At 43.8% G+C, this 23,228-nt stretch overlaps 1 protein-coding gene across 16 annotated transcripts in view; it reads left to right on the top strand.

The window, feature by feature from the left end:
* Kdm5c (lysine demethylase 5C) overlaps nt 1-23,228 on the top strand; it is a 50,707-nt gene that overhangs the window by 10,719 nt on the left and 16,760 nt on the right. For 5 of the 16 annotated variants that reach the window (XM_063245906.1, XM_063245905.1, XM_063245902.1 and 2 more), the window contains 18 exons: nt 1,285-1,404; nt 1,530-1,688; nt 4,082-4,263; nt 4,363-4,525; nt 9,790-9,909; nt 10,018-10,212; nt 13,029-13,210; nt 13,294-13,418; nt 13,546-13,693; nt 14,427-14,532; nt 15,207-15,565; nt 16,178-16,316; nt 16,795-16,974; nt 17,145-17,282; nt 17,470-18,069; nt 18,352-18,415; nt 18,575-18,774; nt 18,883-20,095. In XM_063245906.1, the coding sequence (XP_063101976.1) occupies nt 1,285-1,404; nt 1,530-1,688; nt 4,082-4,263; nt 4,363-4,525; nt 9,790-9,909; nt 10,018-10,212; nt 13,029-13,210; nt 13,294-13,418; nt 13,546-13,693; nt 14,427-14,532; nt 15,207-15,565; nt 16,178-16,316; nt 16,795-16,974; nt 17,145-17,282; nt 17,470-18,069; nt 18,352-18,415; nt 18,575-18,774; nt 18,883-19,248 (3,546 nt within the window). In that variant the 3' untranslated portion in view covers nt 19,249-20,095. Of the gene's footprint in view, nt 1-1,284; nt 1,405-1,529; nt 1,689-4,081; nt 4,264-4,362; nt 4,526-9,789; nt 9,910-10,017; nt 10,213-13,028; nt 13,211-13,293; nt 13,419-13,545; nt 13,694-14,426; nt 14,533-15,206; nt 15,566-16,177; nt 16,317-16,794; nt 16,975-17,144; nt 17,283-17,469; nt 18,070-18,351; nt 18,425-18,574; nt 18,775-18,882; nt 20,096-23,228 lie in introns of those variants that run through there. The other 11 variants (XM_063245903.1, XM_063245899.1, XM_063245895.1 and 8 more) reach the window with 5 other exon arrangements.

The raw sequence follows: 23,228 nt of genomic DNA, 5'->3' as shown, positions 1-23,228 counted from the left end.
TCAGGCAGGTAGGATATTGAGGAGAGCATCAGAAGTAACATTGAGGGCCACGTGTCCAGGGGATTCAGGCAGGTCCATTTCATGAGCTTCTTACCTTCATCCAAATTCCTGCTGCTCGTCTTCTGCATTTCTTTCTAGGTTTCTGGAGAGCAGACATTGATGTTCTTGCCTTATTTTAGGGATGTGGCAAAGCAGGTTGTGCAAAGCAGCTGTGCACATGTACATGTACATACATATAGATGCACACAGATAGAGAAAGACGAGGGCAGTGCATAATTGTCTTGGCAGTAGTGGGAAATCTAGTATAGAAAAGTTTGGGTACCCAGTAGTGTCTTAGATGAAGGTAACTGTCAGCTGTACTTAGTTGCCTTCTCTAGATGATTGTGAACTAGTGGACCAGGTAGATTCTTTTGCAAACATGGTCAGAGCATGTGTTTGACTCTGGGGTACATTCAGTTCTCATCTAACATTATGAACAACAACAAAAATAAAATTATGAACGTAAGTGAGGAGACTCATGTCCTGTCTTTTGAGATAGTCTAAAGAACAGCTGGACAGGTGTTGCAAGGCTATAATCCCAGCACTCTGGGAGGCTGGGACAGGAAGAACACAAGTTCAAGCCCAATGTAGGCAGCTTAGTGACTTAGCAAGAAGCTGTCTTAAAATAAGAAAGGGGCTAGGAATGTAGGACTCTGGGTTCAATCCTAGGTACTACAAGGAAAAAGAAAGAAACAAAACAAAACAAAAAAAGCCGTGGAACAGTATAGGGTTTTACACTATGGAAGTTGGTGGTTTCATTTTCGTTCAATAAGGTATTAGAATATTCTGTGCCATTTTCCTAGGCTTGTAGTTCTAGTCTAAACATAAAAACATTTTTCCTATGCACCCTGTGTGAAGTCACTTTTTACCAGATAGGAGAAATGGTGGAAGAGGAGTATGGAATAGCATATAGAACTCAGAGCTTAGATAGTGAAGTCTTGAAAAAAAGAGCATGAACTATAATGATGAGGAAGCACTTTCTGAAGGCTGTGGGATTGTAGTTGGGTTTTATGTTTTTGTTTTGTTTTGAGATGGAGTCTCACTGTGTTGCTCAGTCCAGCCTCAAACTCCTGGGCTCAAGTGATCCTCCTGTCTCAACCTCCCAAGTAGCAGGGTGATACCATGCCAGACTTGAAATTAACCTAAAGCTTTTCTCGTTCCCTATTCCTGCCCTACATTCTAGTTTTACTTGTGAGGATTCTCCTCTGCCTTTGTCTTGATGACCTGGTCTCTTTTGGGTTTCAGGAGTGTAAACGGCCCCCTGAAGCCTTTGGCTTTGAGCAAGCTACCCGGGAATATACTCTGCAGAGCTTTGGGGAGATGGCTGACTCCTTCAAAGCCGACTACTTCAATATGCCTGTGCATGTAGGTGATGGAGGGCTGGGCTAGTGTTGGGTTTGGGGTCATAGGTATATATGATTTCACCCTATCTGGGGCAGTGGGACTAGGATAAAATGAGCCATGGTCATCTGCTGTCCCTCTTACCCCAGATGGTGCCCACAGAACTTGTAGAGAAGGAGTTCTGGCGACTGGTAAATAGCATTGAGGAAGATGTAACTGTTGAATATGGAGCTGACATCCATTCCAAAGAATTTGGCAGCGGTTTCCCTGTCAGTGACAGTAAGCGGCACCTAACCCCTGAGGAGGAGGTGAGTGGGTAATTATCATGGTTGTATTTTAGCTTTGTGAACTTAAGCAAGTCATTTGGTGTCTGAAGGACTCAATGTTCCTATAAGATTGATAATATAATGATACTTATATACATTTGCTGTGAGGCTTAGATAAAATGCTGCATGTAAAAGACGGCATGTAGAAATATAATATATGGCTTCATTTACCTCTCTGAGCTTATTTCCTGATCAGTAAAATGAGAATGCCTGACTTGCAAATTTTTAAAAGAATTAAATGAGAAAGTATGTGCAATAAACTGGCAAAGTGCATGGCTCATTCATAGGTGTTTAGGGAGTTGGATTTGGGTACACAGAGTAAATTCAGGGTCCAGGCCTGTTGCAAGGGGAAAAGTGTATTTGAGTTCAGAGCAGGGTTTTGTTTTGTTTTGCTGCTTTTGAATTTATTTAAAATGCAAAAAAATTTAAAATTATACATATGGATTATTGTGTGATACTTCTTTTTTTTTTTTTTTTGTACTGGGGATCGAACTCACAACCTCACACTTGCAAGGAAGGCACTTATGTTACTGAGCTAAATCCTCGGCCCATTGTGGGATATTTCAATACATGTATACGTTGTGGAATGTTGTAATCAGTAACCAAATCTATTTCCTCAAACATTTGTCATTTCTGTATGATCAAAACATTCCAGATCATTTCTACCTCTTTAAAATATGTAGTGCACAATTGTTGTCTGTAGTCACGCTACTGTATAATACCACACCAAAACTTCTAACTCCTTTCTAACTAGCTTAATAGCAGTTGATCAACCTCAACTTTAGTTTCAGAGTCTACATATGAGTGACAACATGCAATACTTGTCTTTCTTTGCCTTGTTTATTTTACTTAACATAATGATCTCTACTTCTATCCTTGTTGCTGCAAAAGACAGTTTGTCCTTTTTTGTAACTTTATAGTCTTCCGTTGTATATGTGTACTATGTTTTTGTTGTCCCTTTATCAGTCGATGGACACTTATGTGGTTTTCATTTCTTGGCTATAAAGAGTACTACCACAGTAAACATGAGAGTACAGATATTTTTTCAGCATATTGATTTCCATTTTTTTGGCTATATATCCAGTAGTGAGATTGCCAGATCATATGGTAGCTCTGTTTTGAGTTTTTTGAAGATACTGTTTTCTAATATGGTTGTTTTGTAAAATGACTGTATTTACATTTTCAGTAGTATGTAGCAGTTTTCTTCACATTCTCACCAGCATGTATTATTTTTTTTCTTTTTTTTTGTGGTGTTGGAAATCAAACTTAGGGCCGGTATATGCTAGGCATCTGTTCTTCTACTGAGCTGGATTTCAAACCTGTTTGTCTTTTTGATAATAGCCTTTTTACTGATATGAGGTGATCTCTGATTGTGTTTTGATTTGCATTTCCCTGATGATTAGTGACATGGAACATTTTTTTTCATGTACCTATTGGCTATTTGTATGTCATCCTTTGAGAATGTCTGTTTAGATTTATTTCCAGGGATTTGGGGGGGGGGTACTGGGAATTGAACTCAAGACCCTTGCACTTGCTTATTTCCCATTTAAAAATCAAGTTATCTGCTTTTTTGCTATTGAATTGAATTTCTTATTTTAGATATTAATCTCAGACATAGAGATTGCAAATGTTGTCTCTCAATTCTGTGTGTTGTCTTTTTGTTTTATTGTTTACTTTGCTCTTTAATTAAATTTCATCCCATTGTCTTTTTGTTTATTGTGCTTTGGCATTCTTGCAGATGTCAGTGTTCTAAAGTGTTCTCTGTGTTAATAGTTTCTTGTCTTACATAGTATTTAATCCATTTAGGGTGTGTGTGTGTGTGTGTGTGTGTGTGTGTGTGTGATGAGAAGTAAGCATCTAGTTTTATACTTCTGCATTTTGAAATCCAGTTTCATCAGCACCATTTGTTGGAAAGAATGTCTTTTCTCCAATGCATATTCTTTTTTTTGAGACAGGGTCTCACTATGCAGTTCAGGCTGGCCTTATGCTCACTTTGTAGCCCAGGCTGGTCTTGAACTTCCAGTAATCTTCTTGCCTGAGCCTCCTGAGTGCTGGGATTACAGGCATGTGCTACCATGTCTGACTCCAGTGCATATTTTTAGCACCTTTGTAAAAAATCAGATGGCAGAGCAGAAATTTTTAACGCATGGGTATTTTGGGGGATGGATATATCTATAAATCTTGAAATTGAAGTGTATTGAATTCAAATTTTACTTGTATACATTTTGGGAGGAGAGGAGAGGCAAACGTTAAGTGTATTTTATATGTTTAGGTATGACCTCACAATTAAGGTTCTCTAGGCTAAGCAAATGATTTAAGATCTCAGTTCCTTAGCATAACCCTCATGCCCTCTGTACAAATACCTGACTTGACAGGAGTATGCCACAAGTGGTTGGAATCTGAATGTGATGCCAGTGTTGGAGCAGTCTGTACTGTGCCATATCAATGCAGATATCTCTGGCATGAAGGTGCCCTGGCTCTACGTGGGCATGGTCTTCTCAGCTTTTTGCTGGCATATTGAAGATCACTGGAGTTACTCCATTAACTACCTCCACTGGTGAGCAGAGCCTTGGGGAGCAAGTGGGGAGGTAGTCAGAATGGACTCTACATGACTACGAGTGGGACCATTCTGTGTGTCCCTTTTCCATTTGATCAGGGGTGAGCCCAAGACTTGGTATGGAGTACCCTCACTTGCAGCAGAACATTTGGAAGAAGTGATGAAGAAGTTGACACCTGAGCTTTTTGATAGCCAGCCTGACCTTCTGCACCAGCTTGTCACCCTTATGAATCCTAATACTCTCATGTCTCATGGCGTGCCGGTGAGTTCCCAAGAACCATGAACAAGGATTGGAATGGTTTAATGATGTCCTTTGTGGTGAAGTGGTAGCCTTCATCTGGAATTTTCCCCTGTCCTTTGCGCATTCCTGTTTTATCTCAAACTGTAGATGTGATTGTTCTAAGACAGACCTATTACTTAGTGGTTAGATACACAAAGTGATAACCCTCTGAGACATATATTTAAGGGCAATACCTTAGGGGTGGCTCAATATCACATTTATGTTCCAACTAGTGGAAGAAAAAAATGGAAGGGCCGAATAGAAAGTCTCCTTACTTTTTTGTTTTGTTTTTGTTTTTTATCGGTACCGGGGATCGAAACGACCACCTGCTTGCAAGGCACGTGCTTATGCCGCTGAGCTAAATCCCCAGCCCTGGTCTCCTTACTTTTAATTGTGCACCTTATTTCTATCCATATCGCATTAATGAAACCTTGATCGCATGGCCATATGTAGGTGCACAGCAAACTAGAAAATGTGCTTGTTACTTTGAATGGTTTTATACTACCTGAAAATTGAAGGTCATATTATTATTAAAGAAGATAGTGAATATCTGGGTAAGTTAGCTGTCTATGTATTGTAGTTTGCATACTGTTACACTTCTCAGCAATGGCTAAGTTCTTTTTACTTAACAAGTCAGTTGAGCCCATAATCCTGGCCTATCTTTCTCTGGGTATTTTTTCCTCACCCTACAAAATGTTTTGCTAGGTATAAAACCTGACTTACCTGTAAGGAACTTTACATTCCTGGTACATTTTAGCATTGATTAGCATTGGCCAGTTTACTGGTATGGATCTTAAAACAGCCTGGTCAGCAGACCTATAGGAATAGGAATCTCTCTCTCTCTCTCTCTCTCTCTCTCTCTCTCTCTCTCTCTCTCTCTCTGTCTCTCTCTCTCTCTCTCTCTCAGATGGGGTCACTGTGTAGTGCAGGCTGGTCTTGAACTCATATATGTAGTCCAGGCTGTGTATCTCTTCTTATTCTGTGCTACTGTTATTTCCTACTCCCTTTCATTTATCTGTATAACTAGTCCTTGGTCATTTGTACAGTAAGTCTTGATTAGGTCAGTGCTTCTCACCTGTATTTCTTCTAGCCTTCCTATTTTATTGACATGCTATATCCTATGAATAATATTGTTACATATTTAACCAAGGATCTAGGGAACTGGACAGAAAAGAGAGGCATCCTAGAACAGATTGGACAACCTTTTTCCTCTCAGAAGGCACTATCCTTTTCCCTCTCTGCCTCATCCCTTTTAAGGATAACTAGACTTAATGATCAAGGAGTGCTAGGGGTAGTGTGTGTGCTTAGCATGTGTGAGGCCCTGGGTTCAATCCTGACCATAATACCAAAAAGATGTTCCAAGCCTTTTGTACTTCTGCTTCTTCTCAAGGAGTTAGGAATGGTAGCACACACCTGTAATCCCAGAACTTGGGAGGCTAAGGCAAGAGAGTCACTGAGTTCCAAGTTCAGCCTGGCCTATGTAGTGAGACACTGTCTCAAAAAACAAACAAGAAAAATTAAGCAGACATTGGGTCTTTTTTTGCATTCCCCTCTTCCTTTCCCATAGCACAATATCCGTCCTTATTTCTAATGTAAAAGAAGAGTCTCTTAAGGATTCAGGCAACCAAAATATATACAAAGTCATGTATATCTTCAGTCCTTACCTCTTTTTAGAAAAGTTATCATAGACTTTTAAACATGTGCTCTTTGTTTTCACTTCTATGGCATTTCTCCTATTCATGACTCACCCAGCCTCTGGCCATGTTTTGCTTTAACACCTTGTCCTGTTTCTGCCCTGCCCTTCCTATAAAGTCCTAGCATCTCTAGGCCTTTGAACTTAGCAGTATCCCCCACCAGTCAGGCATCAGTGATCATCATGTTCTCATACTTGTGGGCTAATGTTTAGCCAGCTGAAGCTTTCCCTAGAGCAATTTTTAGTCCCCATCCCACTCCATCCCCTTCACCTACCATCTTCTTTGGTGGGAGAAGGTCATTTCTTTATATAGATATATGTTGTAAATATTATTTTTATTAAAAAAGAAACATGCTTCTATAAAAAATATAGAGGTCTCCCCTACTCCCTTCCTTGTAAATATTTTATTGTGTTTCCCTAAGTTGTTTTTTTTGTGTAAGTTTCGATGTATTAGTATTTTAACATGAATTTTATAATCTCTTTTTTAAGTTTTGGGGTCTAGAACTGCACTGTCCAATTTGGTAGCCACTGACCACTTGTGACTACTGAACATCTGAAATGTGGCTAGTCCCAGCTGAAATGTGCTGAAAGTATAAAATATCTGTTGGATTTCAAGACTTACTATGAAACAAAGAATGTAAAGTATCTCACTAATAATTTTGTATACCAGTTACACATTGAAGTGGTAATATTGTCTTCATTAAATAAAATATATTGAAATTAATTTTACCTATTTCTTTGTACTTTTGAATGTGGTTACTAAAGAATTTAGTGTAAAAAGTGCATATGTGATAGCATATTTCTCTTGGACAGCGCTGGTCTAGAACTATTAAAACAATGGCTTTATTGGAGTATAGTTTACATACCATAAAATCCACCCACTTGAAGTGAATTTACATAGTTAAGCTGCTGTCACTACAATCCGCTCTTTTTTTTTTTTTTTTGTCTTTTTCGTTTTTATCAGTACCAGGGATCCAACTCACGACTGCCTGCTTGCAAAGCAGGCGCTTATGCCGCTGAGCTAAATCCCCAGCCCTACAACCCACTCTTAGAATAGATCTGTCACCCAAGGAATATCCGCTGATGCCCTTTTGCAATCACTCTCCATTGTAGCCTCTAAGATTAGACAGTCATTTGTCTATTTCCTGGCTTTTTCTGTCCAGTTTTTATAAATAGAAGAAAAATAATACAGTATTTTGTGAGGGACTTCTCTCATTTAGTGTTTTGTCCTAGTTCATCCATGCTGCACCATGTATCAGAACTTAATTCCTTTTGGGGCTGGAGGTTTAGCTCAGCGGCATAAGCGCTTGCCTTGCAAGCAGGCAGTCGTGAGTTCGATCCCCGGTACCGATAAAAAAGGAAAAAGACAAAAAAAAAAAAAAAAATTAGAACTTAATTCCTTTTATGGTCTAACAGTATTCACTTTACCAGTTGATGAATATTTGGGTTGTTTTTACTTTTTGGTTGTTTGCATTTGCTATTGTCAACAGTTACAGAATGCAAGGAGATTAAAATCACATAGGAAACAGTAAAGCAACATTGCCAAAATGAGAGTGTAGGTTGAAGAATGGTTTTACTCATGGCTCTGCTACTTGAGTTAGCCCTTGTTTACTTAATAATGGCCCCAAAACACAAGAGGAGTGGTGCTAGCAATTCAGAAATACCAAAGAAAAACTGTAGGACTATGTATAAATGAATAGGTGAAAGTTCTTGATTTAAGGAATGTAAAAAGTCATGCTGCAGTGGCCAGTATCTATGGTAAGAATAAATCTGTGAAATTGCGAAGAAAGAAAAATTTGGTGCTAGTTTTACTATCATGCCTCAAAGTGCAGAAGTTACCTCTTCAATGGATGATGTTCAGTTAAGGTAGAAAAGGCATTAAATTTATGTTTGTTATAGGGAAAAATATGTTATATTAGGTTTGGTACTATTTGAAATTTCAGATATCCACCGGGGGTCTTAGAATATGTACCACTTTGACAACATCAGTGCTATACTGCACACCTGAAAGAGGAACAGGATACTATTAGAAAACAGCATACTAAGAACTAATTAAAAGAGTATATTGAGCTCTTGGAGATTTAAGTTATGACAGTAAAAGTGAAAAACTTTTTTAAAAAACAAATGATTGAAATCTCCCAGAAAATGAAAAGTTAAAAATGGGAAAAATATAGAAAATTAAGTTGTCTAGGAAATTCCGTATCTAAATAGTAGTAATTATATAAAGCAAATAGATGAAAAGTGAGAGAATGGAATCATTGATGCAGTGTTTCAACAAATTTTTGTTGAACTGAAGGACTGTTTCCAGAGTCAAAGGACATAACCAGTACATGAGTAGAAATAGATTCGTACCAAGATACATTTTGTGAACTTTTCATGTCTAACACTAGGACCAAAAGAATCCCATAAACTTATTTAGAGAAACAGATTTAATCAAGGTATTAGAAACTAGAATGGCTTCAGACTTTTTAGCAACAACACTAAAATCTGGAAGACTAAAACAAGCCTTTAAAATGATTTTCATCTTTGAACTCTGTTTATAGTCCATTGTAAGAATAGAGACATGTACCTGAATCCCAGAAAAGTTTCTTGCCACCACTTCCCAGGAACCTGCTGAAGGAGATGTTGAAGCACAACAGAGAAGTAGACCAAGAAAGAAGACAAAAGATCTAGGAAACAGTGTCGCAGAAGTGTGAGGATCCAGGGAGATCAACTGGTCCAGTTTGGGGTGGATCAGAGTGCTGTGTTGTTAACAGTGCCACAGAAGATAAAAGATTAACAGGAAACGAGATTTTGATATTGGTCAGAAAATTAGGGTTCATATTACTAGTATGTGTATAGAAGACAAAGCAAATTGAAGAATAGACTTTTTAACGTATTCTAGAAGTATGTTACCTAGGGTAGTTAAGATCAATGCCAAAATAATCAGAAGAGGACAGAGTAATTGGCTCTGGGGAAAGAAAAATGGCAGCGCCAGCCTGCTAATTTTATGACACATCTAGAACCATTTGACACTGTGACCTGTGACCCATAAAGTTAACTATTAATATAAAAAGCTTGGCCAGCTTAATGATGAGTGAAATTCATCTTTTTTATGAAAATTGCGAGAGAAATCTGGGAGGCCTAGGCAGGAAGAGTACAAGTTTGAGCCCAGTTTGGTCATCTTAGTAAATTGTGAAACCCTGCCTCAAAATTTAAAAGTACATAAATAAGGAAAGATGGGCTAGGATATAGCTCAGTATGAAGGCCTTGAGTTTAATCCCTAGAATGGGAACGGGGGTTGGGGGTTAACTTAGGGGATTCAAAATAAACTGAATAATTTCATAGGTCCATTTACTACTTGTGACTCAAATCTTCCTGTCATCTGTCAACACAGATTAGAACTTTGAGCCACTGATGGCTCTCTTTTCAGAGTTGGAGGACCTGGGATTCTGTTGTCAAGTTGTGTTCCCAGAGGCTTTTCTTTGTTTCTTTAAGGACCCTGCATTTAGGTCTCATTTCTGCAGGCTGGAAAACCTCTATCTCAGTGGCCTTTGACATTCTTTTTCCTCAGGTTGTCCGCACAAATCAGTGTGCAGGAGAATTTGTCATCACTTTCCCCCGTGCTTACCACAGTGGCTTCAACCAAGGCTACAACTTTGCTGAGGCTGTCAACTTTTGCACTGCTGACTGGGTGAGTCTGGAATGTGATGGGCTAACAGGAAGGAGCCAAGAAAGTTTTTGGGGAAGCCTAGGCACCACTGTTAGACCTAGCCACACTCAACCTTGAACCTGTCCACAGCTGCCAGCTGGGCGCCAGTGTATTGAGCATTATCGCAGACTCCGAAGATACTGCGTCTTCTCCCATGAAGAGCTCATCTGCAAAATGGCTGCCTGCCCTGAGAAGTTGGACCTGAACCTGGCAGCAGCTGTGCATAAGGAGATGTTTATCATGGTGCAGGAGGAGCGGCGTTTGCGAAAGGCTCTGCTGGAGAAAGTGAGTGGAGGGAGAGTGCCCCGTGTCAAGTACCTTAGGCTGGTGCAGATTGAGGGAGACGGAAGAAACCAAAAAATGGAGTGTAGTAAAAAGAACTAGATGCATCTAAAATTGGAAACCACATTCCATTCTCTGTTCTACCTTTTACTGGCAACCTTGGACAAGTTGGTTTACTTTCACTGAGTGTCAATTGCTTCATTTGAAAAACAAGAATTATGCTTATCTTTTTGGATGATGAAGTGAATCAGTGTTAATTATTTTTTCAGTAACTGACGCATAAAAGCCAACAACAGAGCACCTGTTCATGATTTTTTGAATGACTCAACAAGATAGGCTGGTATATGAAACCTCCACTACTAGTTATGTAGGTGACCTTATTGAGTTACTTAAACTCTCAAAGTCTCTTTTTCTCCTTCTATAAAATGGAAATAAATACCTAGCTTGCAAGATTATTGTAAAGCTTGAGTGAGGTGGTATCTATTCCTATTCTTGCAGTGTAGCAACATTGGTAATATTAATACACAAAGAAATTGAAATATGGAATGTTTCTTTGGAAATGCTATTTCTTTTAATTCAGATGGTTCAATAAGTTAAACTAGGGCAATAATATTACAAGTACAAAACAGTCCCACTTTAATACATTTCCCATAAGCGTGTGTCAGTTATGTGTGTAGATGAGTGAAAGCTCCTACAGGCATTCCACTCTTCTGGGTTTCAAGCTCCTTGTGCAGTTAGGCAATTGACTTAATGAGAGGTCCTTCATAGGACTATAAAGGAGGCAGGGATATAACTCAGTGGTAGAGTGCTTGCCTACCATGTGCCAGGCCCATGTATCACATATTGAGTGATTGTCCACTGCCTGTTTGTGGTAATAGTTTTCTTAAAAGTTTATAAACTGGGCATGGTGGTACACACCTGTAATCCCAGCACTCAGGAGTCTGAGGCAGAATTTCTGTGAGTTCAAGGTCAGCCTGAACTGCATGATGAAACCCTGTCTCAAAAAGGAAAAAAAAAGTTTAAAAAAGTTTATTTTTAACTTTCCTGTGAGCATGGATTGTAGACAGAATTTGAGCTACAGTAGTTCAGCTACAGTATTGTTAGAAGTCTGGAACCTAATGGTGTTAGTTGGTGAGTCCCTGTGCTTTTCCAGGCATCATTTCCTTTCTGTGTTCATTGCTATTACTAAATGATGATCCTGTGTCTATGCTACTGCATGGTACAGACCAAAATAGACCTTTCTACCTATTTTGACATTCAGAATCTGTACCCTTTTTTTTTTTGAGACAAGATTTTGCTATGTAGCCCAGTCTCACCTTGAGCTCAGAGCAATGCTCCTGCCACAACCTCCCAGGTGCTGGGTTTATAGGCATGCACTACTATACCCAGCATGAATCTGTATGCTTAGCCCTTACCTCAGAGAGAGTTCTTTTTGTTTATGGTTTTGGGGGTTTTTTGGTACCGGGAATTAAACTCAGGACCTTGCACTTGCCAGGCAGGTGCTTGTGCCACTAAGCTAAATCCCCAGCCCCTCAGAGAGGGTTTTAGATAATGTTCCTCATCTTGAAATCCTTACGAGATGAAGTATGTTTGAGTATTTTTCTGGAGGAGAGAATTCAGTTTACATCCAATTCTCAGGGAATCCAACATCCAAAGAAACCTAAGGATTTTATCTTTGTAGCATTCTGTCTTTGGAGTCAAAATTGACTGGTCAGGTCCTCTTTTGACAAATTACTGACTCATTCTCATTTACCATCTTGGCAAATGAGATACACCTGTGAGATTCTTGCTTATCTAAAAATTAGAGCTATTGGCCAGAGATTTAGCTCAGCAGCACAGGAACCTGCCTGGCAAGTGTGAGGTTGTGAGTTTGATCCCCAGTACCAAAAAAAAAAAGTAAATAAAAATTAGAGCTATTAATAAACTAGAGCTAATAAGCTTTGTTGAGCACTTAATCCTAAGTACTAATTCACTTAAATCCTTAGTTGCTTTGTTACTCTTTATAACAACCCAATGAGGGTACTACTGTACTCTCCATCTTACAGAATAAAGAAGCAGACTCGGAGATTTTAATAATTTATTCACAATCATACATCTAATGAATGCAGAAGGGGAGTTGTAATTTGTAGTAGACTCATAGCCTATGCAATGGTTAGCTGTTGCAGTCAGTATATAAAGCAAAACTCTTTAGAGTTAACATTGTCCTGTAAAATTTGTAAAGCTGCCCATGGTATATAGCATTGTGTTGTCTTTCAGTCACCTCAGTAATGTCTGACTTTTTCTTTAGTTTCGGAATGGATTGCTTCATCCCCCACCCTTGGCGAGTCATTGGTTTAGATTCAGAAGCCACGTTCTTAAGCAAGTTTTATCTTTAAACCTTGAACACGAGGACAGGCAGTTGAATTTCTACAAGCTATATAGATGCAGGCAGTGTCTCCTATATGCTAAGCAGCTAGCATTGTTCCCCAGGACAGACCCCATATTGTTACCTCTTAAGACCCTTGGTTTACCACTTTCTTTATCTTCTCTCACCCAAAGGTGCTTTGTATTTTTCTGAATCTTACCTTGTTTTTCTCTATAAAAATCTGTCTGCCTCAACCCACACAGAATTTTCCCCTGGTCTGTCTTATACACATACACCCCACATTTCCAGAGTCTGGATTTAGCAAAGGGTAGGTATGCTCTGTTAGCCTTGATCTACTCACCTCATGATGTTCAGCACAGGTCTGAGCCTATAGTAGGGCTCTTAGGTGGCTGAGATGGAAGTTTCTGTCACCCTGTCTGGTTTTATGTAATACTTGTGGGTGGAATTTCTCTAGGGTATCACAGAGGCTGAGCGAGAGGCTTTTGAGCTGCTCCCAGATGATGAGCGCCAGTGCATCAAGTGCAAGACTACATGCTTCCTGTCTGCCCTGGCCTGCTACGACTGCCCAGATGGTCTTGTTTGCCTTTCGCACATCAATGACCTTTGCAAGTGCTCCAGTAGCCGACAGTACCTTAGGTGAGCATGGGGCCTGAGGAGGTGGGGCAAGGAGGAGGATCTGAGCTGGGCCAAACAAACCCTTTCATGTCCTTTTCCTTCAGGTATCGGTACACCTTGGATGAGCTTCCTGCCATGCTGCACAAGCTGAAGGTTCGAGCTGAATCCTTTGATACCTGGGCCAACAAAGTACGAGTGGCCCTGGAGGTGGAGGATGGGCGGAAGCGCAGTGAGTGATGGGGGGTCGGAGGGACTGCACAGGCAAGTTCTTCTCCCTTTTCTTCTGTACCCCTGTCCCCTTTCCTCTGACTTTACTCAATACTGCCTACTCCTTGCTGCTCTCATTCTCCCTCTAGGCCTTGAAGAGCTGAGGGCACTGGAGTCTGAGGCCCGTGAGCGCAGGTTTCCTAACAGCGAACTCCTACAGCGGCTGAAGAACTGCTTGAGTGAGGCAGAGGCTTGTGTGTCGCGGGCTTTGGGACTGGTCAGCGGCCAGGAAGCTGGGTATGGCAGCATAATGTGTTGGATCTCAGCAAGTCTGCTGGGGTTCCAGTGCTCAGGAAAAGTGCTATGAGGGGTGGACTCTGAATGCCATTGGGTACATAGAACGATAGGAGAAAGTTATCAAGTACTATAGTATGATATGGTCTGGGAAGGGTTGAAGAGGGCAAGAAGACAGAAAACTTACCGTGGAGACGAGAGCGTCACTGTTAAGAAAGCTAAAAGTTTATTTTTGTCAGTAGCTGTAGAAGATTTGAGAAACAGGCCAAGGGATTTTGTATGCAGGGAGGAATGAGCTGTGCAAGGTTTAGGGGCAAAAACAGTATACCAATGTGTAAACCTGAGCATAGCCGCACAGCTTTGGGTTCTTGTAATAGAATGGATTAAAAACTCAGGGACTAGATGCGCAACCCAGTGGTAGAGTGCTTGTCTAGCTTGTGTAGGGTCCTGGTTCCAGCCCTAGCACAGAATAAAAGTACAGCATTTATTACCATCAATTAGTTACCAAGCTCTCTCCACTCCTGACAAAAGATATATTTTCCTCTCTTAATGTTTTTTCTTTATTCTGTGAACATATTTATATTTTAAAACCCTCCCTTATGGCCTTGCAGTTGGGAGATTCTGAGGTATGAGATCAAGGTGGATGGGTGTGGTAAGGAAAGGTGTGAGTCTTAGTAAAGAAATGGAGGGAGGGGACTGGATTTGGCTCTGAAAGCCGACATGTGAAACTCCGTAGCCCCCACAGGGTGGCTGGTCTACAGATGACCCTGGCTGAGCTCCGGGCCTTTCTGGACCAGATGAACAACCTTCCTTGTGCCATGCATCAGATTGGGGATGTTAAGGTGAGGAGGGATGGGCTCCTGAGGGATTTAGGGGATCTAGGAACCTGACCATCAGGCCACTTAGGACTCCCTTAGTAAGCTTAAGATATTTGGGTGAGACAGGATGTATACGTGTGAAAATAGCAAGTGATGTGATGCTGGGGTCTAGTAACTGCCTCTAAGACGTGGGATCTGAGGGACAGGTGCCAAAGGAATGAGGAAAGAATACAGAGTCCAGGGAAGGTTTACTAGAAAAAGTAGAGGAGTAAGAGTTAACAAAGGTACTTATGGTACCTGGAAAGTTGAGCATAGTTCACTAAGGCAGAGAAGAAAGTGGGATGGAGAGGGCATTGCACACCAGTGTGAACATTAGAGTAAGTGTGAGGACTAAGCCTAGTGTAGTGTTTCTTAGGGGAAAGGGTCTCTTGGTGCTGAAACGCAGATTCCTGGCCAACTTCTATTAAGAGTGTTTAACAATAGGGTCCAGGAATATGGATTTTAACATACTGCTGCTGGGCATGTTAATGAGCAGTGTTAGGAACCATTGTCTAGAACATGGAAAAAGAGAACCCAACCCATATTAAACTCCTTTTTCCCAAAAGATTAAAGAAGAAAGTAGTGAAGCAAGGGTATATGTTAGGATCTGTTAAGTGGGCTCAGCTGAAGTGTTTCTTCTTTATCTTGTGTATTGGTAGGGTATTTTGGAACAAGTAGAGGCCTACCAGGCTGAGGCCCGTGAGGCTTTAGCCTCACTGCCCTCCAGTCCAGGGCTACTACAGTCCCTGTTGGAGAAGGGGCAACAGCTGGGGGTGGAAGTGCCGGAGGCCCAGCAGCTCCAGCGGCAAGTGGAACAGGCTCGATGGCTGGATGAGGTAAAACGCACACTGGCCCCATCAGCCCGAAGGGGCACACTGGCTGTCATGCGAGGACTGTTGGTTGCAGGCGCCAGTGTAGCTCCCAGCCCTGCTGTGGATAAGGCCCAGGCTGAACTTCAGGAGCTGCTGACCATTGCAGAACGCTGGGAGGAGAAAGCTCACCTCTGCCTGGAGGCCAGGTGGGTACAGTTCTTCCCTTCCCTTCCCTACTATATTCTTCAGAGTTTAGTAGAGAAACTAAAGATGACAACCATGGGTGGCCTTGAACATTAATTCTTGTGTTGGTATAGGGACTTTTCCCCACTTCTGTTCTCTGTTGTCTTTTTTTTTAATTCCCTAAACTTCTTATGCTCTAAGAGGCAAAGATGGGCTGATGGAGAAGCAGTGATTTACTGTATAGAGGACTAGCCTTGTAGGCTGGCATGTGCATGTGCATAGAAACACAAGTAACAGACAGATGGGCAGATATTCATAGAAAGACACCAACCATGGGCAGTCTGACAGACTGAAGCTGAAGGTTACATGTGTGGTATGTGTAGGCACTGCCAGCAAGTTGACAGACTGACAGACAAGCAGAGCATGAGAGCTGTGGCAGAAGGATACATGAATGTGTGCAGTCTGGAGGAAGTAGAACTGGCTGCCATCCATAGAAAAGGATGCGAGCAAATAGGCCCCAATGGTAGCAAGAATAACAAGCATTCATAGGGCTTATGCAGATAGATATGGTGGTCAGGCTGGGCTTTTGGTCAGTAAACCATATCAGACTGAGCACCTCTTTTTCCCTACTTTAGGCAGAAACATCCACCAGCCACACTCGAGGCTATAATCCGTGAAGCAGAAAACATCCCTGTTCACCTGCCCAACATTCAGGCTCTCAAGGAGGCTCTTGCTAAGGCCCGGGCTTGGATTGCTGATGTGGATGAAATCCAAGTGAGTTGCCCCAAACACACCCAAGAACTGTCCAGCTGGGAAGAGATGATACATTGTTGGCTTGGAAGGGCTAGAAAGAGAAAGGGGACATGGGACACATTGTAAGGAGGCAAATTGTGCTTGGTGAGCAGTGTGAGGAGTTGTAAGACTGGCCTAAAGGAAATGGGGTGTTGGTTAAGATGCAGATAGTGGGACAAGGAGGCCAATAATATGGAAGTGGAGCACGGCATGTGCCTCAAGACAAGTGGAAGACATATCACAACAGAAAGCTAATCACGTGATACAGGAGACTATCTGGATAGTAGGGGCTGAATCAGTGAATGCAGACATGTGAGAGAAAGCCAAATATGTGGTCCTTAGACTGATAACCTGTTGTTTTCTGCCTTCAGACTGAGTACAGTCCATTTTGCAAACTTGGGCCTAGGCATGGAGTAAGCTGGCACATTGAACTTTGGCTTTCTCTCACCTCTTCCCCTAGAATGGTGACCACTACCCCTGTTTGGATGACTTGGAGGGCCTGGTGGCTGTAGGCCGGGACCTCCCTGTAGGGTTAGAGGAGCTGAGACAGCTGGAGCTGCAGGTACTGACAGCCCACTCCTGGAGGGAAAAGGCCTCTAAGACTTTCCTCAAGAAGAATTCTTGCTACACACTGCTAGAGGTGAGGCTTGGCACCTTGACCCTCTGCCTCTCCTCACTTGGACTGGCTGTTGCAGACAGCTAATATGAGAAAGGGAGCTTTTTTGGAGGAGGGCACCAGAGAGGGGAGGAGTGGAGAGGGTATGGGCAATAGGGAAGCCTGGTCATTCTCCTTCTGTCTGCCTGCCTCAGGTGCTCTGCCCGTGTGCAGACGCCGGCTCAGACAGCACCAAGCGCAGCCGGTGGATGGAGAAGGAGCTGGGGTTGTACAAATCTGACACAGAGCTGCTGGGGCTGTCTGCGCAGGACCTCAGGGACCCAGGCTCTGTGGTAAGAAGCTTAGACACAGATGGGTGAAGAGCTTGGCAAGGATAGAGTGTCCGAGCCCAGTGACTATGGGCAGATTTCTTGCTCCTTGAGCCTCAGTTCTCCAAATTTGGGAGTGGGGTGTTGAAGGGTCCAGAGAGTATAAGGGCAAGGCTGCTGACCTACTCTTCCCCTGTCCTGGGCATGGCAGATCGTGGCCTTCAAGGAGGGGGAACAAAAGGAAAAAGAAGGTATCCTGCAGTTACGTCGTACCAACTCGGCCAAACCCAGTCCCCTGGCATCATCAACCACAGCTTCTTCTGCAACCTCCATCTGTGTGTGTGGGCAAGTGCCAGCCGGGGTGGGAGCTCTGCAGTGTGACCTGTGTCAGGACTGGTTCCATGGGAGGTGTGTGTCAGTGCCCCGTCTCCTCAACTCCCCGAGGCCCAGTCCCACCTCATCCCCACTGCTGGCCTGGTGGGAATGGGACACCAAATTCCTGTGCCCACTGTGCATGCGCTCACGGCGCCCACGCCTGGAGACCATCCTGGCACTGCTGGTAGCCCTGCAGAGACTGCCTGTGCGGCTGCCTGAGGGCGAGGCCCTGCAGTGCCTCACAGAGAGGGCCATCAGCTGGCAAGGCCGTGCCCGACAGGCTCTGGCCTCTGAGGACGTGACTGCTCTGTTGGGACGGCTGGCTGACCTCCGCCAACGGCTACAGGCTGAACCCAGGCCCGAGGAGCCCCCAACTTACCCTTCAGCCCTTGCCTCTGACTCTCTCAGAGAGGGCAGTGGCAAGGATATGCCTAAGGTGAGCTGCGCAGCCCAGCTCTTGTCCTCAAATGCCTGTCTTCTAGCCCCCACCACTGTTGAGGCTCTGGCTCTGACTCTGACCCTGTGCTCCAGTTTTCAGTCTCCTTTGGCCCAGCCTCCCAGCCCCATTCTACATCTGTCTGCATCCCTAGACTGCTCCCTATTGTGAGCTGTGTCTGCCATCCTGTTGGAGATGGAAGGTCCTAGGTTTGGGTTTAGAGGAGAAAAAATAAGGCCTAGTAATTCAGTCACCCTTACCCATTCTTGTTCTCCTTGGCAGGCCCAGGGCTTGCTGGAAAATGGAGATGGTGTGACCAGTCCAGAGAAGGTGGAGGAGGGCTCAGGTAAGAGAGGTAGGTCTAGATGTGGTATGGGTAGGCTGTTGACTGGATATCACCAGGGTGACCCTAGTGGTGTTCAGCTCTGTTGTGGTGGTTCGGGTAAGATCAAAGGCAGCTACTAACCCAGTTTGTGTCCCTGTCAATCTCTTAATCCACCTCCAGATATGGAACTACTGTCCTCACTGTTGCCACAGTTGACGGGCCCTGTGTTGGAACTGCCTGAGGCAACCCGAGCCCCTCTGGAGGAGCTAATGATGGAGGGAGACCTGCTTGAGGTGACCCTGGATGAGAACCACAGCATCTGGCAGCTACTGCAGGCTGGGCAGCCTCCAGACTTGCAGCGGATCCATGCACTTTTGGAGGTGAGGAGAGGGGTCACAGGCCGGGCCAGGAGGTCAGGCGAAGCAGACAGGGAGCCCAGGCCTGATGACTATCCCACAACCTATCTTTCTGCCTATCTGTGATCACAGCTGGAGAAGGCAGAGCGCCATGGGAGTCGGGCACGGGGCCGGGCCCTGGAGAAGAGGCGGCGGCGGAAGGTGGATCGGGGTGGGGAGGGCGATGACCCAGCTCGAGAGGAGCTAGAGCCAAAGAGGGTACGGAGCTCAGGGCCAGAGGCCGAGGAAGCCCAGGAGGAGGAGGAGCTGGAGGAGGAAACTGGGGGTGAGGCCCCCCCTGCACCCCTCCCCACCACTGCCAGCCCCAGCACCCAGGAGAACCAGGATGACTTGGAACCAGCGCTAGGGGCCACTTCAGGTCCCTCTGCCCCTTTTTCTACTCTGACTTCCCGGCTGCATATGCCCTGCCCACAGCAGCCACCTCAGCAACAGTTGTGACAGTGGCTGAGCCTAGCACAGACCCCAACAGACACCCCCTGCCTTGGCCTCAAGGATCCTCTTTCTGACCATCAAGCCTGCTTTTTGGAGTTGGGCCAGTAGGGGGGAAGGCCACCCCCCTTCCTATATCCCCAACCCCCCAATCCTTTGACTTTTATATTCTGACTCCAAGGTATTCAGACCTCAGCTCCTGGGGGCCGGCCCCTGGAGTTTCCTATCCCTGGCAACCTCTAACCAGCATTCCCAGACACCTGAGACAGACAGACAAATGGGTGGGGGTGGGGGTGGGGCAGCGGCAGCGGGCTGAGCCAGCACCATTCCAGAAACAAGGCCAGTGCATATGCAAGCTGGGAGGGAGAGGGTGTCCTCTTCTTTTTTCCCCAGTTCTGGCCCTGGCCAGGCCGTGCTACACTAATCTCCCCTCTCCCTCACCCTCTCTTGCCTCCTTCCCTTTTCCCTTCCTCCCGCTATCTTTTTCCTCTTTTCCTCCTTTCTCCTTCCCCTGACTGTTCTACCCAGGAGGAGGAAACTTCACATAGCTGTGCTTACAGTTTCTTTATTTTAAAGGAATTTGGTTGGGGGTGCGAAACAGGGCTCCCTGTGATCTGAAGAAAGCTTTTGGTGCTTGTCCACACACCCATGTCAAAACCCCTCCCTGTCCTGTCCTCCCTATCTCCTTTCCTCCTCCTGGGTTCCTGTTGTAATAAAAGAAGATTGTTGGTGTGTAATTAATTTGTTCAAAAGGAAAACAAAACAAGAAACTTGGTTCCAACTGAAGCCTATTTTAATTTTATTTTATTATTTTCCTCTTGTTAGAAATAAAACCCTTAGCAACATTTTTTGGAAACATGTTTCTGAAGTGCTTTTCTCTTCAAAGGGGAGAGTGATGCCTCCCTGACCTGTAGTGCTAGTAGGAGTGCTGGGGCTGAGGCAAGGGAGCCCTGGATCTGAGTCCTACCAGCTTAACCTTGGGCAAAACATCCTGGTACTTCTGCAAGTCATTTTCCTTAGAGGTGGGTGGTGGTGGTGGTGGTGGTGGTGGTGGTAGTGGTTCTGGGCCACTCATCAAACTTGCACAGTTTTCCCCAGCTTTGTAATGTCCAGTCTGTCTTTGGTTTACAGAGAGATTCCCCCCACCCCCCCCATGGCTTTACTGAGGTAAAATTTCCATGCCATAAAATTCATCTGTTTTAAATATGTAATTTGGTGTCAGTTATTTCTAAAGTATAGATCTTGTCACTACTGCTTAAACCTATGATGTTTCATTACCCTTAAAATCAAGATTTGATATATATAGATATATTTATATATCTATATATATATAGTCTTATTCTTTCCTCAGTTCGTTATTTAAAAACTGCTTTATTGAGATAAAATTCACATGCCATGCAGTTCACCTACTTGAAGTGTACGATTCAATGGCTTTTAGTATTCAGAGTTGTGCAACTATCACCTCAAAAAATTTTAGAATGTTTTTATCACCCCAAAAGTCTTTACGTGCCCTTCCTGCTTTTTTCCCCCATTCCCCATTTGCATACTCTGGACATTTTATATAAATGAATTTATAAAATAATGTGATCCTTTGTGTCTGGTGTCTTTCACTTGGAATGATGGTTTGAAGCTCATTAATGGTCCCATTGTATTTGGGCAGATTTTTCTCTCTGCTGAGCCCTCAAAGTCTAAGATATGGGTCCTGGGCTAGATCAAGGATCATCCCCAGACTGTTTACATGTTGTCATGGGTACATGCAAATGTATGTTCAGATAACCAACTTGCATCCAATTCATAAAGGGACCTTTAACCATTGTTTGTAATCCTAAGTGTTATGTGTTTGGAGTCTGCCCAGGGTATAAAGGTCATAGAGGAAAATGAACATGGAACCCTTGATTAAGCCAGTCAGTTACTGTCATGCCTGGTTCTTTGAGTGCTTTTCCTTCTTTCAAGGGGACTGCACAGAGGTACTAAAGGCCAAGTCCTGATCCTTAGCTCAGGATCTTGGCACATTGCCCGACTATTTTGCCCTTCCTTATTTGTATGTTTAGAGGTTCCTTTTTTTCATTTCTTCCCAGGATTTCCAGTTGATAGCAACCTAGTGATGAATAAGAGGGCCCACATTGTGGCAGGTTTGGATAATGGAAAGTCTGCCTCATCCATCCTTTCTGTAAGCTCCACAATGAAAGGTAGAGCACAGTCACTAAGTTTCCTGGGTCTAGTTTGATTCTAGGTGCCAGTTAAGGGGAAAAGGGTATACTTTTTTGTGTTCATCCATCTGGAATTGATCATGAAAAGGTTGGAAGAGATGACGAGATCTGAAGAAGGGGTTCAGTCTTGACGCTTAATTACCAATCCAAAACAGCCAACCAGCCACTAGAAGCCAGGCCTAAGAGGAAGAGATGATGGAGCAGCTCCCAGTTTAGAGAACTACTGGGCCCCAAGTAGGGGTCCCCCAGAGTATGAGCCCAGTCCTCTAGTTTTCAGACGGCCTTTCCTATTTTGGTACCTCCTTGCCCCATCACATACTCACATGTACTTTACCCCCTTCCCATGAGCTCTGCAGGAGAGGCTCCAGCCATTATCTTATAGGACTCATCACATCTAAGCTCTTTCAGAGAGCTTTCTTGGTTCCATATGTGTCCGCATAGTCCCCTAGAAGAATGAATGGCTTAGAGCACACACTGCCCCATGAGTGGAGAATGAGGGCAGGGAAGTGGAGGGTATTGTCTCACCATAAAAGTTATTTTCTACATTAGAAACACTTAACTTGCTACTATATCTTCCTAGACATTGCTACATCTCTCAGGATGGCTCCTGACAAGGGAAGAAGAAATACTTGTGACGGTAATACATAATTAAAAGATAGGCATGGAACTTACATATACCCCCAGGAAAGGGGGCTTTACCCACCAAGGCCAATAGGACTGAGGAACTGTGAAGTTCCCAAAGTGTATTAAACACTTTTCCTCAGGTCCAACTGAGGTCTCCTACCTCCTTACTAGTGCTTCTATTGTGCCTTAAATGTCTAAAACACTAGGATTAGTGGGTCTCTCCTCCACCCCCAGGCCTCCCTCCCATCCTGGGAGTTACTGGAGGGAAGCCAAGGCCCAGGCCTGAGTCCTCTATTTTCTAGGCCAGGGGCCTGCACGTTAGGCTCAGGAGGCAGGAGCAGCAGAGACACACTGAGCATGTGAGCTCATTTCCTTCATGTTCATCAGTATAGGGTACCACCTATGACAGTGGGGCATGAGTCTGAGGTCCAGGATGATAGGGCCCTGAAGCGGCAGACAAACCATGCTTCTCAGAAGACTTGTAACTAGGGATGAAAGGAATGTTGCGAGACGGGTGTTTCACCCTTGGAATACTTTACATTCCTTATGGGGGAAGGAAGCAGTCCCTTATGACCTCAATCCTGGGCACCAATCTCCATGTGAGATACTTTACAAACCCCACTGCAGATGCAGGAAACAATCCTAGGACAACAGGCTAGGCCCAGGCGTATCAGTCTGGTAGGGCTGATACTTTCATGGTCTCATGAATCTAAGCATCTGCATGTCAGGTGGGGTCCAAGTAACCAGTCTGCCACAAGGAAATAATTCATAATAGGGACTGTAATTTCTAGGTTGGGAACTTCACAGTGCTACAGTCCTATTGGCCTTGGTAGGTGAAGCCCCCTTCCCTGGGGGTATACATAAATTCTATGACTGTCTTTTAGTTATGTATTACTGTCACAAATTGCCTCAAAAACATACTGTCTCCAAGCAACATTTCCTTAATAGTTACTGCAACTTAGAAATCTGGATGCATCTTAGCTGAGTTTCTCTTCAAGGGTGGGCTGCATGTCATCCAGGGTTGCAGTCATCTTAAAGTTCAACGGGAGAAGGAGCTGCTTCCAAACTCATGTGTTGGCAGGATTGTTTCTTATTGACAGCCGGCCATCCATAAGGATGTGAGCTCACAAAGTAGCTCACATCAGTTTGCTTCAT

The sequence above is a fragment of the Cavia porcellus genome, unplaced genomic scaffold, assembly GCF_034190915.1.
Source record: "Cavia porcellus strain 051 isolate PalLab524CR breed Dunkin Hartley unplaced genomic scaffold, mCavPor4.1 scaffold_3, whole genome shotgun sequence".
Taxonomy (NCBI): Eukaryota; Metazoa; Chordata; class Mammalia; order Rodentia; family Caviidae; genus Cavia; species Cavia porcellus.
Note: the sequence above shows the minus strand (reverse complement) of the source record. Positions and strands in the feature narration are given on the sequence as shown.